The 13,717-nt window shown below is 38.0% G+C and overlaps 1 protein-coding gene across 1 annotated transcript in view; it reads right to left on the reverse strand.

The window, feature by feature from the left end:
* LAMA2 (laminin subunit alpha 2) overlaps nucleotides 1-13,717 on the reverse strand; it is a 605,756-nt gene that overhangs the window by 131,018 nt on the left and 461,021 nt on the right. The window contains exons 33-34 of the mRNA XM_060167667.1: nucleotides 6,330-6,472; nucleotides 2,888-2,986 (exon numbers count right to left, since the gene is read on the reverse strand). Coding sequence (XP_060023650.1) covers nucleotides 2,888-2,986; nucleotides 6,330-6,472 — 242 coding nt within the window. The remainder of the gene's footprint in view (nucleotides 1-2,887; nucleotides 2,987-6,329; nucleotides 6,473-13,717) is intronic.

Consider the following 13,717-nt stretch of genomic DNA (forward strand, 5'->3'; position numbering starts at 1 on the left):
CAACTTTTCTGTAAATCTAAAACTATTTTAAAATAAAAAAGTTTATTAAAAAATAGTATTGGAGGGCTTCCCTGGTGGCGCAGTGGTTGAGAGTCCGCCTGCCGATGCAGGGGACACGGGTTTGTGCCCTGGTCTGGGAAGATCCCACATGCTGCGGAGAGGCTGGGCCCGTGAGCCATGGCCGCTGAGCCTGCGCGTCCGGAGCCTGTGCTCCGCAACAGGAGAGGCCACGGCGGTGAGAGGCCCGCGTACCGCAAAAAAAAAAAAAAAAAAAAAAAAATCTCAACATAGTATGTCACTAGGGAATTGTAAATTAAAACTAGAATGAGATATTACTACATACCTACTAGAATGGCCAAAATTCAGAACACTGACAACACCAAATGCTGGTGAGGATTCGGAGCAATAGGAACTCTTACTCATTGCTGCTGGGAATGCAAAATGGTACAGCCACTTTGGAAGACAGTTTGGAGATTTCTTACAAAACTAAACACACTCTTCCCATATGATCCAGCAATTGCACTCTTTGGTTTTCACACAAATGAATTGAAAACTTATATACTTGGATGTTTATAGCAGCTTTATTCATATTGCCAAAGCTTAAAAGCAACGAAGGTGTCCTTCAGTAGGTGAATGGATAAATAAACTTGGTACATCCAGAAAATGGAATACTACTCAGCACTAAAAAGAAATGAGCTATCAAGCCATCAAAAGACATTGAGGAAACATAAATGTATACTACTAAGTGAAAAAAGCCAATCTGAAAAGGTTACATACTGTATGACTCCAGCTATATGATATACACAGACAGTAAAAAGATCAGTGGTTGCCAGGGGTTAAGGAAAGGGAGAGGTGAATAGGCAGACCATGGAGGACTTTTAGGGCAGTGAAACCACTCGAAATGATACTATAAAGGTGGAGACATGTCATTAAACATTTGTCAAAATCTATAGAATATACAATACCAAGAGTGAACCCTAAAGTAAACTATAGGCTTTGAGTGATGATGATTCGTCAGTGTAGATTCATCTATTGGAACAAACGTATCACTCTGGTGGAGGATGTTGATAATGCGGGAGGCTGTGCTTGTCTTGGGGCAGGGGGCATATGGGAAATTTCAGTATTTTCCAATCAATTTGGCTTTAAACTTCTCAAAAATACAAAGTCCATTTTAAAAAATTTAGTATGTGAGAGTCTGCTGGAAAGATGAAAGGATGCCAGTTAAGAAGTTATAAGGTAATAATAATAATAATATTAAAGGCTCAGATCATTTGGCTGTAATCAGCTCAGTGAGAGCAACAACAGTGTCAGTTTTGCTTATACCTCTTTCCCAGTGTCTGTCATTCTGTTATAGTGTCTAGAATATATTTGACCCTTAGTAAGGATTAATTAAATGAATGAATGAATGAAAGGCCTCTGTTCCATGGAATTTTCCCTAGTTACCCTTAACATTAAATTAATATTAAATTAATCCATTTGTGTGTATTTCTCAGGTACATTCCTTTATTTTATTTCATGCTGTGTTACATATTTACTTGCACTTGTCCCATATTACCCTCCACATACCTAAATACTTATATACCCCCCCCACACACACACACTCGAGATTGCAACCTCCTTGAAGACAGACTGAGCCTCATTTTTATCTTTCATCTGCCAACACTTAGCACTTGGGCTTTGTATGTGGTGAACATTCATATGTGCTGTTGAATTGAGATTACTTTGGCATGATCTGTTTAAAAATTCTTATTTAGTGTATTCACATAACCAATACAAAATTGTTAATTATTGAATTGATATGAGATACTTTGTACTCATTAATCTGATTAATATCTAACTACATTTGGCAAGAAACTCTGTTCTGTATTTGTACATTCCACATTGCTGGCAGGAGATTCTGAAAATGTGTTTAGTACGCTATTTGTAACATCAGGGCCATTGTTTAGCATCACGTGCTCAGAATCCCATTTGATTTCCCTGTGGAAATTCTCCTAAGCCAGCAGCAGCTTAGGTGGAAATGGTACTGGGTCAGTGGGAATCTGGAATCTGGGTCCTACTTAGGTCCTTGAATTTGGTGAAGTACGTGGCCATTGCTAATTCATTTCACTATCATGGCCTGAGGGATTTCTTATTTAAAAAATGGACTAGATAATCTGTAAGAACCTTCTAGCTCCAATATTTTTTGTCATTTAAAGTTCTTTGATAATCAAACTGGATCCCTAAATTCCAGGCCAGTTTTCCAGTTCATGCATTTTTCTGGCCACAAGATGGCAGACTTTATGCTGTTTTCTTCATTCTGTATCAGGGAAAAGAACCTTAACCCTCTTGCAGTTTTGAAAATTAAAAACTCCCAATATCTTAAAAAGTCTGATAAACGCAACATGGACTTTACATTATGACTCTAAAAAGTGTCTTGAATGCTTTGGATTTTCATGATAAAGGACAGTTCCTCTTTTGTGGGGGGATAACGATTTAGGCTGTATTTCTATACAAACACAAAAATCTTATGATGAGATCAAAGAGACTACAAGTATTTTCATTTGTTTTTCTTTTTCCTTACATATCAGAGCCAGGGCTTTGGTAATCCAGAATCAATAAAAACTTCACCATGGAAGCTACTGGATAGAGTACTCAAAATATACTGTCTTTCTGATATTTTTAGCCATTGTCCTTGACACTTCCCAAGTATGTATCCCAATCTTTTCTTGTGCTACTGGGTTCTCAGATTTTATCTGTGGCAGAAGTAGCAAGTCAAAAATACATCTATTTCATGCACCAAATTGGGATTTAGGAAGAACAAGATTTGCATTTCAGAAATTTGAAGTAATTTTCCTTAATTATACATAATCTATCTGCTTTAAGAAGAAGCATGATTTTGCCAACTTACCCTGGTCAGAAGTTCATTCATTTCTGTCACCAGTGTGTTCAGATTGCCTTCTGCCAACTGAATGAGCCTCTCTGGGGCCCGCTGAGGTGAGAGCAAATGCTGAAAAAGATTTCATTCCATATGTTTTAGAGTAAATGGTCTTGCAGCGATCATGGGTTGAACATTTAACAGAACACATTTTTTCTTTATATACAAAGAACTTAGCCTTCTCACCTTCAGAGAAGAGAGAAAGAAACTATTTCAGCTGGGCACTTACAAAGCACCGTGCAGAATAATCTGGCAAATAATACAAGCTGCTGCAATTTATTGAGACATTACTATGTTCCAGGTCTTTTTGTTTTGTTTTGTTTTTCATTGAGCTCTTACAACAGTTCTATGAGATAAATGCTATTTCATTTTGTATATAGAAAACTGTGGCTTAAAGAGACTTAAAAATTTATACAAGATTGCACAGCCAGTAAGGGGTAGAGTCAAGATGAACCTTGTCTGAGTCTTTAAGGCTCCCATTCTAATCAACAGAGATACAGTTTACAGGTTTATTACCTCTTTCTTTGCGGACAGGAGCCCTGACAGAAGGGCCTGGCCAGACACTAACTAACTTCATGGCATCAATGTTGTAGGAGCTGCCCTGGCACTCACAGATGGGCCATTTTCCTCTCCTGTTAAACATAATCAATCTCACCAAACACTAACAGTAGACAGCATCACTCTGAGAGTTATGAATGAAACAAAAGATGAGACCACTCCATAATCTTATCTAAATGCAGACGAAATCATGGTCTCTGTGCAGACCACAAAAGTACCTCAAATCCCATTTTCTGGCTAATATGAGTGACCACTGCCTCCTTACTAACTGTAGCTTTAGCTTCCCTTTTTCTTCCCTCCTTCTAGATAAGATTCATTAGAATACTTAATTATGGAATTATTCCCACTTCCTAATAGTACCCAGTCCAACACAAACTCCTGCTTCCTTGAATCTGCCCCCAAATTCCCTAGCACAAACCCCCAATACTCTAAGTGATTCCTAATGCCCTGTTATTGAGACAGCCCCAATTCCCCACACTGTGTAGTGCCCCTTGTTGCAACAAGTTAGTAAACCCAACTTCGTTCTATCACATGTGTGTTTCTGGTCATCTCTGGCTGGAACCCAGGGAGCACTGACACAGTTAAAGGAACTGAACAAAGAGGGCACATGACTTGCTTAAGGACTTAGAATATCAAAGTGGGGTTCCAAATATCCAGATATTAAACAAGTTATGGAAGAAGAACACAAACAGAATCAAGAAAGACTGGAATTTAAGGAAAATCAAGGTCATTCTGGCCAATACCCAGCCATAAGGAAACAGGTGACTGAACCCCAGGCTTGGTTGATGTCCACAGATTGGAACCTCTTTCAGAGGGCCCTTCAGTACTTCATCCACTGCTTAAGTTATTACTTTAAAATTATTTTACGTCCTACTGAAGTATTTGCTTCTCTAGTTTAATTTTCTTTCTTTGTATTCCTTCCATACATGATAACTGGTCAGCATTTTCTTTATTAGAACTCTTTGCACTCCTGAATGCTGGGCCTACAAAGGAAACTCAGATTCCTCTGCCTGGCTTTCATGATTGTCCTTCATATCACCCAGCCCCACTGAAGTCTCCAGCCTTATCTTTCACTAGCAGGCCTGACTTCTAATGTCTGCTGGACAGGCCTCGCTCATCCACACCTCTGCCTCTGCACATGTGGCTCTCCTAGATTCAGTGGCAAGAGTATGTAAGGATGGGCTGGGGGTCAAGGAGACCTTGCTGCTGCTGGACTGAGCCCTTCTCTCTCTGAGCTGTGTGAAGGTAGTTTCATTCTCACAGGCCCTAAGTTAAACGACCTCCTTCCATGTCCCAGCTCTGTACCTAGTAGCCATGTGACCTTGTCTCTGTGCCTCAGTGTCCCTACCCGGCTATCTGAGACAAACATAGCTAATACAGTACTCCTTTCCTACTTCTTGGAGTTTCTGTAAAATCTATGTATGATAATTCACATAAGACTTTAGTCAACTGTCTAGCACAGAGATACTCATCAATAAATGTTATTCTTGCTGTCATTATGATTGGTTTCTTCTTCTGGTAAATAAGGATAACAATACTTACTTTGAAGGCTGTGGTCTAAATTAAAGAATATATTCCCTAGAAGAATGTCCGCCAGTGCCTAGTGACTAAATCTTAGGTTTCTTCCTCCAGTCTTCACCAATAATTCTCTGCCTATTGAAATTGTTTCTATCCTTCAAGTTCTAACACAAATTACACTTTCATTAATGATGTATTCCCTGGTTACTCTGGATCTTATCTATTTCTCCAGTCTTTGAACTCTATTGTATGTCAAATGTCCATAAAGCACGTAGTAATTATGTATTTTTGCTAACTGTTTAACTATTTTTAAACCACATAGACTCTACGCTTCCTAAGGGTAGTGACTGCATTATAGAGGTCATGAAACCCCTGGGGAACCAAGTGCAATATTGGGGCTTTCCAGAGTTTCTTAATAAATATCCAGTAATTGACTGATAGTGTATAAGGAGTCACTTTTCATCTTTTTTTTTATTCAGGTGAAACAACTTCAATTTCCTTAACATTTCCTCTTTATCCCATTAACTACTGAAAGTTTTAAGGATGTCTTAGAATAGTGTTTCTCTTACAACAAAATTACTTCTTGTTGAAGTACTTTCAAAAGTCTCCTCACTCTCTAGTACAAAATTTTCACCTTGTGTTTTCATTTTGACAGTAAACTTAAATGTTAATGTAAGCATTTCTGGAACCCAGGCTGGGCACCTGAGAGATGCACTTGATCTTAGCACCTACATTTGCATGCCTGTTTGATCATACGGCAGATTGAGCACATAAATCACTTGTCAAGTGATGCTAAATGTCATCTCAGGACCCCTCACAAAGGGCTCTCTAGTTCAAATTGTGGAAAGGTAGGAGAACCGAGTTACCACATGTCACATGCTGATGAAAGAACCTATGTGGAAGTAGTCAGTGTGATATTCTTGTTGCAAGTAGCAAGTTGCTTTCAGCAAAAATCATCTGTTATTTTATATTAATGTTTTTAATTTGAATTTTATTGGTTCTTTAGGCTTTTGTAAAGATTAATTTGTTTTGATTTTATAGAGCTATTAAGTATAAGGAGTTCATATCTGATTTTATGTTTGCACATATTTAAGGAACATAATAAAATTGATTTAGGCCAAACACTGGGGGTACATGAGCCTCTTTTTCCATAAGAGCAATCAGTAAATTATAGTTCTCAAGTTTGAAAAACACTGGTTTAGAAAGTTTTTGAATTTCCCTAATGGCTGCCTGCCTTGATTTGGGACAAAGGGAAGAGCATTTACCAATTACGGCAATTACCCCTTTGGAAGCTTCTGTCATTTTTCCCCTGGCTCTTGCTGTTACTGCTCCAACCTACCTTGAGTTCCTGAGTCATATTTTCAAGACCATACAGAATTTTATAAGGAGCAGGCAGTGGGCCAGTGAGGTTGATGCTCGTGGCCATCTGTTCCAGGCGAGCCAAGTCACCGAGAAGAAGGCCGGTGCATTCATCTCCACAAACTGTGAAGAGGAAACAGCAAAGAATATTTACTTCTGCTAAGCATCCCAGGCAGATGTGCAAAGATTTCAGCTATGAAATGTTTTATGGCCTAAGTATTATCCTGTGAAAGATGATGTTTCTCATCTCAGATAATAAATGCTTTCGAATGGATGACGGTTGATAAAAGATGAAAAGAACAACAAAAGAGCAGACATTCCTGTTGCTCAGACCCTGAAATAGGGATGATGATATAAACTGAGAAACCAAAGAGGACGAACAAATGGATTTTGAGGGTAAACGAGTGTACTGCCTAAGTACTAAAGGAGAGGTAAAACATGGACTATAACATTATAAATGCCCCAGAGAGTCGCACATGAACAATCTAGAGGAAATCTGTAATTGGCAATAAAATATGCTTTGGAATCTAAAAATGTATACATTGCCCCATTAGATTGCAATGTGGAGTGTCTATAGCAATTAGGTTTCTACGTGCTTCAGGTATTACATATTCAAAAACTGTATGACTCTTTAGCTTGACATCTATTGAGAAGAATATTTTTAAAAGTCAAAAGAACTCTTCTTTTTACAATTTTTTTGTCATGATGAAATGTATTTATTTATTACTTACTTGTTCACTTACTTATGCATTTGCCAACTCTTCCTCTTTAACTATTCAGCACATTATCACTCATGATTAGATGCAGTCCCACAAATTCCTACTTTGATGACTAACCTAATCCTGTTTTGTGGATAAATAATTGCCAAAAGCCAGGAAAACTTTATTCTTGAAGTAGCCAAGAGTGCTAGTGTTCTACCTATATTTTTTCAATGATTAGAAAGGGGGACTATTCAAATTTAGTGGTGGTGGAAGGGGGTTGGACGGTAGTAGGGTGGTGGAGAGAAACAATGGTTTCTTCGCCATTATCACTTGAATCTCATAAATAGTAAAATTTCTAAAATTAAAAGATATTGATTCTTTTGGAGGCTTTATAAAATATACCTATTCAGTTTGGATTTTTAGTTCAAAAATTTTTTTTTCACTCTTTGCATCAGAGTAATGAGATGTAGCTCTCCATGCCAAGAAGCACACGCTACCATATTTATGATATGCATCCGTGCATACAGTTACAATTTCTAGCTTACGTTCTGCAGATAGAGGTATAAACACTATACACATGTTAGAAGAGAGGAAAATATATAACATGAAAAATACTGAGACCTGGAGCAGCTTTGGATCATGCCCCAAACTGGCAAGAATTCAATTAGTTCTCTAAACAGGACTCCCCTGAGCTGCCTAATGGAGAGAAAACCATTAACTGAAGCTTGTAAACAAAGAGAAGTAGTACAGAGAGTGATTCTGTGATGGGACAGCAGTTAGAGGTGAGTTACAATAACCCTTCACAGGGATTAAACTGCCCCAGCAGGGCTTTTAATAAATCAGCTCCTTGCAGGTGACACCTGTAAGTGTTGAGTGTCACCTGCAGGGGCGCTGTAAGCTCCTGATGCCTTGCAAGCTGAGTGAACAAAGAGGCTTTGGGAGCTGGAGGTGGAATCTGAAACTAGAGCTGGATCTCTTCCTCTTCTAGCCAGAACGAAAGAGAATTTGCTCTGCATGGAAACTAAGTAAAAGGAAAAGAATGCTGTGGCTTCAAACCCTCAGTTCAATGCAAGTGCTTGAGAAGCTTCAACAGACCTCTTGACATGAAGTAATTGTAGAAAACACAACCTGGAACACAATTAGGTACCAAATTGACTATGTCTAAACACCAAGACCCTGTCTGATTCTCACACTTGAGTGGGTTTTAGAATCATCTGAGGGCTTTCTTAAATCACAGGAGGCTGGGCCATACCCCTAGCAGTTCTGATTCAAGAGGTGATCGAATCACCTGGTTTCTGATTCTCTGACTGATCATGTGCTTTTCCAACAAACTTCCAGGTGAACACTAATACTCTGGTCTGAGCACCACACTTTGAATAACTACTAGATCAACAGCAATGGCATGACCTGGGAGCTTGTTAGAAATACATAATCTTGGGCTCTATCCTAGATCTAGTGAAACAGAATCTGTGTTTTAGAAAGATTCCCATGTGACCTATGCATGTTAATGTTTGAAAAGCACTACTGTAGGTCAGTGGTTCTCCATCTTGGCTGCATACAAATCATGGCGATTTACAAAATACAGGTATCTAGGTGTTTCCCCTACCCACCTCCAGAGAATCTGACTTGATGGGTCTGTGGTGAGGCCCAGGCAACGGTATATTTAAGAGATCCCAGATGATCCTATCATATAGTCAGAGTTTAGAACCACTGGGCCAGATAACAAACTTTAGGGATGCTCTATCCTAAAGGGAGCAAGGATTTGGAAGAGGTCATTTTATTTGCTGTCTCCTCTGCCGAGAACACTTCTTTCTTCATCTTCACCCATGTGACTCCTGGAGATCTAGGTCAAGTGCTCAAGTGTTACTTCCTCGAGGAGAAGGCCCTGATGACTCTGAAATTACTGTCCCCACCAACCACTACTGTATTCCCTTTGTCTTTTTATCTTAACACTCATGCACGTGCAGGCTATTTTTTCATTTTATGTGTTTATATATTGTTTCTCTCTCCTCAGAGAGGGACCTTAATCAACTTTGGTCACAGTGCCTAAGAAAGTGTCTTGCACATAGTAAATAATCAATAAATATTTGCTTACTACTATCTTTGTGAAAGGAGAGCAAAAAATATTTTGGAGAAGATCAGGGAGTTACAAGGAGAGGACTGAGAGAAGAATAGAGAGAGGGAGAGAAAGAGACAGAGAAATAGAGATAAAAATATTGGCCAAATAGGAAATGTCTGAATGTGAGAACACTATACATGATACGAAATGAAGAATCACACAGATATGTGAGGAACAGAATAGTATAAAAACTATAGTTTTTATAGTTATAAAACTATAAAACATAGTATAAAAATGGCCAGAGAGGGAAAATTGTCTTGTGATTGGAAAGGCAGAAACTGACTCATGTCAAGGAGATGATTGCTATGATACCTGCATGAGGTAATATTGACACAGGAAAGGTATTGGAATGGAGGAATGGAGGGGAAGAAAAGATATACAAAACGTTAATAAAAGAAATGACACAGTTGGGTTACTGGCCAGATAAAGATGATGCTCATTTCTGGGGAGGATGAAGGGTTAAAAGTGTTTACCATTTCTTTGCCGCTCCTCCCATTAAGAGGTGGAGTCTATTCCCCCGCACATCCCCCTTTGAATCGGGGTTGGCTTTATGACAAACTCTGACCATCAGAATGCTTCAGAGGGACACTGAGCCTTAGCTTCAAGGAGTTTCGCAGTTTCTGCTTCCACACTTCTGGAATCCTGCTGCCTTGTGAAAAATCCCAGGCTAGCCTTCTTGAGGAAGAGAGGCAACATGAGCAACAGAAAGGCAGATCCAACCATTCTAGCTGAGGTCCTACCATGTGAATAAGGCCATCTAGGAACCCACCCCACCGCATGATAACAAAAGAAGTATCCAAGGGGACCCTGTTCAAATTGCCAACCTACAGAATAGTGAGGATATATATAGTTGCTGTATATTCTCAACAACTATTAAATTTTGGAGTAGTAGCAATAGATAACTGATAAACTTTGTCAATTTTCACATGTGTGATTTAGAATGTGAATTCAGCTTAGAGCCTTCAAGTTGCAATTCATAGGTTAAAAAGTATTAACAACAGTTCTTAATTTTATCAAAAGTTAAGAAGAATGTGAAGGTCCCTTTCCCACTGAATCCAAGTTCATCATTACTTTAAAAGTTCCATTCAAAGCACTGTGCTCCTTTTTCACTTTCAAGATCTTGAAAGATACTTGATAATATGACATCTCACTATGCTTTTTAGGGTAGTGTACGCTTCAGAAATACTTTGCTAGCTCTTTCTCTAATTTATCTATAATTCATAACTTCCCATTTCTAAGAGGAATTGAGTCAGCTCATTGATAATGGTATGGCTAGAGGCTCCTTACTGATGGTTCCAGAAATTTTCAGGGAAATGTTTTCTCAGTACTCTCAGTTTTCACTTCAGACAAGCAGAAATCAGGGACTGGAATGCAGAACTAGATCTGATTTACTGTAATACACTACAGAGTAAATTGGTGAGCTAAATTGATGCCAAGAGGCATGATGGATACGGATTTTTCTGTCATTTATTCTACCTCCTGCCCATCTGTTTTGGTTCCTCATCTTCAGTTGTTGAAATGAAAATGTACTTAATTGCTCTTTCAAGGACTCATAATTCCATTTTATGTCTCTGTGTCCAAAGGTCTATTATTATCCCATGTCTTATGGTCTCCGTATCTGCTTTTGGGGGAACAAAGTACAAGCACATTTCCATAGATGAAAGGTAAGTTTTATAGTATGCTCCAAGTAATACACTAACATCTGTCCAAATGGGTCAGAAAGACTTATGAATTCGACAGCCATGGGAGTTTTTTCAAAGCTTCTGTACAAGTCTAGTTCATGCAGTTATAAGATAAACACATGGGGAAGTGTGCCCTTTACATAATGGTTTGCTATTTTATCCTGACACAAAATATTTAACTTACACCACAAGCTACTTTTATTTGTCCTCAAAAAGTCTGAAATGTCTGGCAACAAACACTGGAAATGGGATGCAAATTAAAACCACGTTTAATTCACTATGATAGGGAAGATCTGAAGAGTGTATAGAGACAAGGAATATTCACATTATGTAAACAACTGTTCTTTGATAAGGGTGCAGTAACTGCTCAGTGTAAATTGACACCTATCTTATAATCAAGACCCCCAAGGAACCTCTCCAAACCATTCTCCTATTCAGCAATAGAGATAAGGTTATAAAATGAGATTCTGCCTGAAATGCATGGGAGCAAAAGCAAATATTTCAAGACTATGATTATATTTTACATGACTAAATGTTTTTGAGGCTTTGCTTATAAAAGTGTCAGGATAAATTTGTGTCTAATACTAGCAAATGCAATACTACATTCAGGTTGTTACAGCTGGGCACATGTAAGGGGCAAATCATGCAGCTTATATTACAGATCTTTCCGTTAGCAATTAGTACAAAATACTGCATTTCTACCAGAGTCCCCCATGCATAATAACTACTGGCTTACCGTCACAAAAAATTCACACACTGTATCCAAACCAAAGAAGCCAAAGCTGAAATGAGTGCACTGCATGTTTTTAAGAAGGCCAAACCTATTAACCAATTTTAGGTAAAGATACATAAATTGTCTGGCTCTAATCAAAAAGGGATCAAATGAGTAAATATACATTTCTAACAAAAGATAAAATTTGTGTGTTAATGTGTGTGTTTTAATTTAATTCTTCTACATTAAGGCCATTGATAATTCCTTGGGTATGGATTGTATATTTCTCTTTCCTCTTTCTTCTTCAAGAAGAAAGTTTTAGATTAGCATTTATTTAGGGCTTATTAAAATGGATTCAGTTATTCCATATTATTTATAGATAAATATCTTCTAAAATAAAAATGTGGTTTCAGACCCATTAAAAAGGCTTTTTTTTTTTTTTTGCCTGTTAGTTCTTTGAATAGAGGGAAAGACTTTCTGTAGGTTTAGGATGAGGCTGATGAATTTATTCATGTACCAAGCAGTTGTGATATATATACATATATAAACATTAAATAAAATTATGTATATAAATATATATTAAAAATAAGTTCGATATGGTTCAAGTATGGTATAGCTCTTCAAAAAACAAATGGAAGCTTTGAAAGTATTATAAGTAATAATTGGACAGTAGCTTTTATCTATACAATATTCACTACATTGAAGACAATATGTTGTGTCTTGCCTTCATTATCTCATCTAATGTTTACAGCAATTCTATGAGATAAGTACTATTAATATCCTAATTTTAAAGATGAGAAAAAGAGTTACAATCATAGTGTTTATGAATCTATAAATAATGTATTTGAAGAACTTTAAGAGAAAACAAAAATGTAAGGTCACCGTAAAAGGGGTTTTCAGCGACTTGAAAAGCTAAGAATTATTAAAAAAAAAACAACAGAATTTAGCCTAACCTAAGTATCTCATCAAAAACTGCTTCACTCAATGACCAGCAAGCTACAGTTCTGGACACCCTATGCCAAACAACTAGTAAGACAGGAACACAACCCCACCCATTAGCAGAGAGGCTGCCGAAAATCGTAATAAGGCCACAGACACCCCCAAAAACACCACAAGACGTGGACCTGCCCACCAGAAAGACAAGATCCAGCCTCATCCACAAGAACACAGGCACTAGTGCCCTCCACCAGGAAGCCTACACAACCCACTGAACCAACCTTACCCACTGGGGGAAGACACCAAAAACAACGGGAACAAAGAACCTGCAGCCTGCAAAAAGGAGACCCCAAACATAGTAAGATAAGCAAAATGAAGAGACAGAAAAACACACAGCAGATGAAGGAGCAAGATAAAAACCCACCAGACCTAACAAATGAAGAGGAAATAGGCAGTCTACCTGAAAAAGAATTCAGAATAAGGACAGTAAAGATGATCCAAAATCTTCAAATAGAATAGAGAAAATGCAAGAAACATTTACCAAGGACCTAGAAGAACTAAAGAAGAAACAAGCAATGATGAACAACACAATAAATGAAATTAAAAATACTCTAGAAGGGATCAATAGCAGAATAACTGAGGCAGAAGAACGGATAAGTGACCTGGAAGATAAAGTAGTGGAAATAACTACTGCAGAGCAGAATAAAGAAAAAAGGAAGAAAAGAACTGAGGACAGCCTCAGAGACCTCTGGGACAACATTAAATGCACCAACATTCGAATTATAGGGGTCCCAGAAGAAGAAGAGAAAAAGAAAGGGACTGAGAAAATATTTGAAGAGATTATAGTTGAAAACTTCCCTAATATGGGAAAGGAAACAGTTAATCAAGTACAGGAAGCACAGAGAGTCCCATACAGGATAAATCCAAGGAGAAACACGTCAAGACACATATTAATCAAACTAACAAAAATTAAATACAAAGAAAACATTAAAAGCAGCAAGGGAAAAACAACAAATAACACACAAGGGAATCCCCATAAAGTTAACAGCTGATCTTTCAGCAGAAACTCTGCAAGCCAGAAGGGACTGGCAGGACATATTGAAAGTGATGAAGGAGGAAAACCTACAACCAAGATTACTCTACCCAGCAAGGATCTCATTCAGATTTGATGGAGAAATTAAAACCTTTACAGACAAGGAAAAGCTGAGAGAGTTCAGC

The sequence above is a fragment of the Lagenorhynchus albirostris genome, chromosome 12 (genome assembly GCF_949774975.1).
Source record: "Lagenorhynchus albirostris chromosome 12, mLagAlb1.1, whole genome shotgun sequence".
Classification (NCBI taxonomy): Eukaryota; Metazoa; Chordata; class Mammalia; order Artiodactyla; family Delphinidae; genus Lagenorhynchus; species Lagenorhynchus albirostris.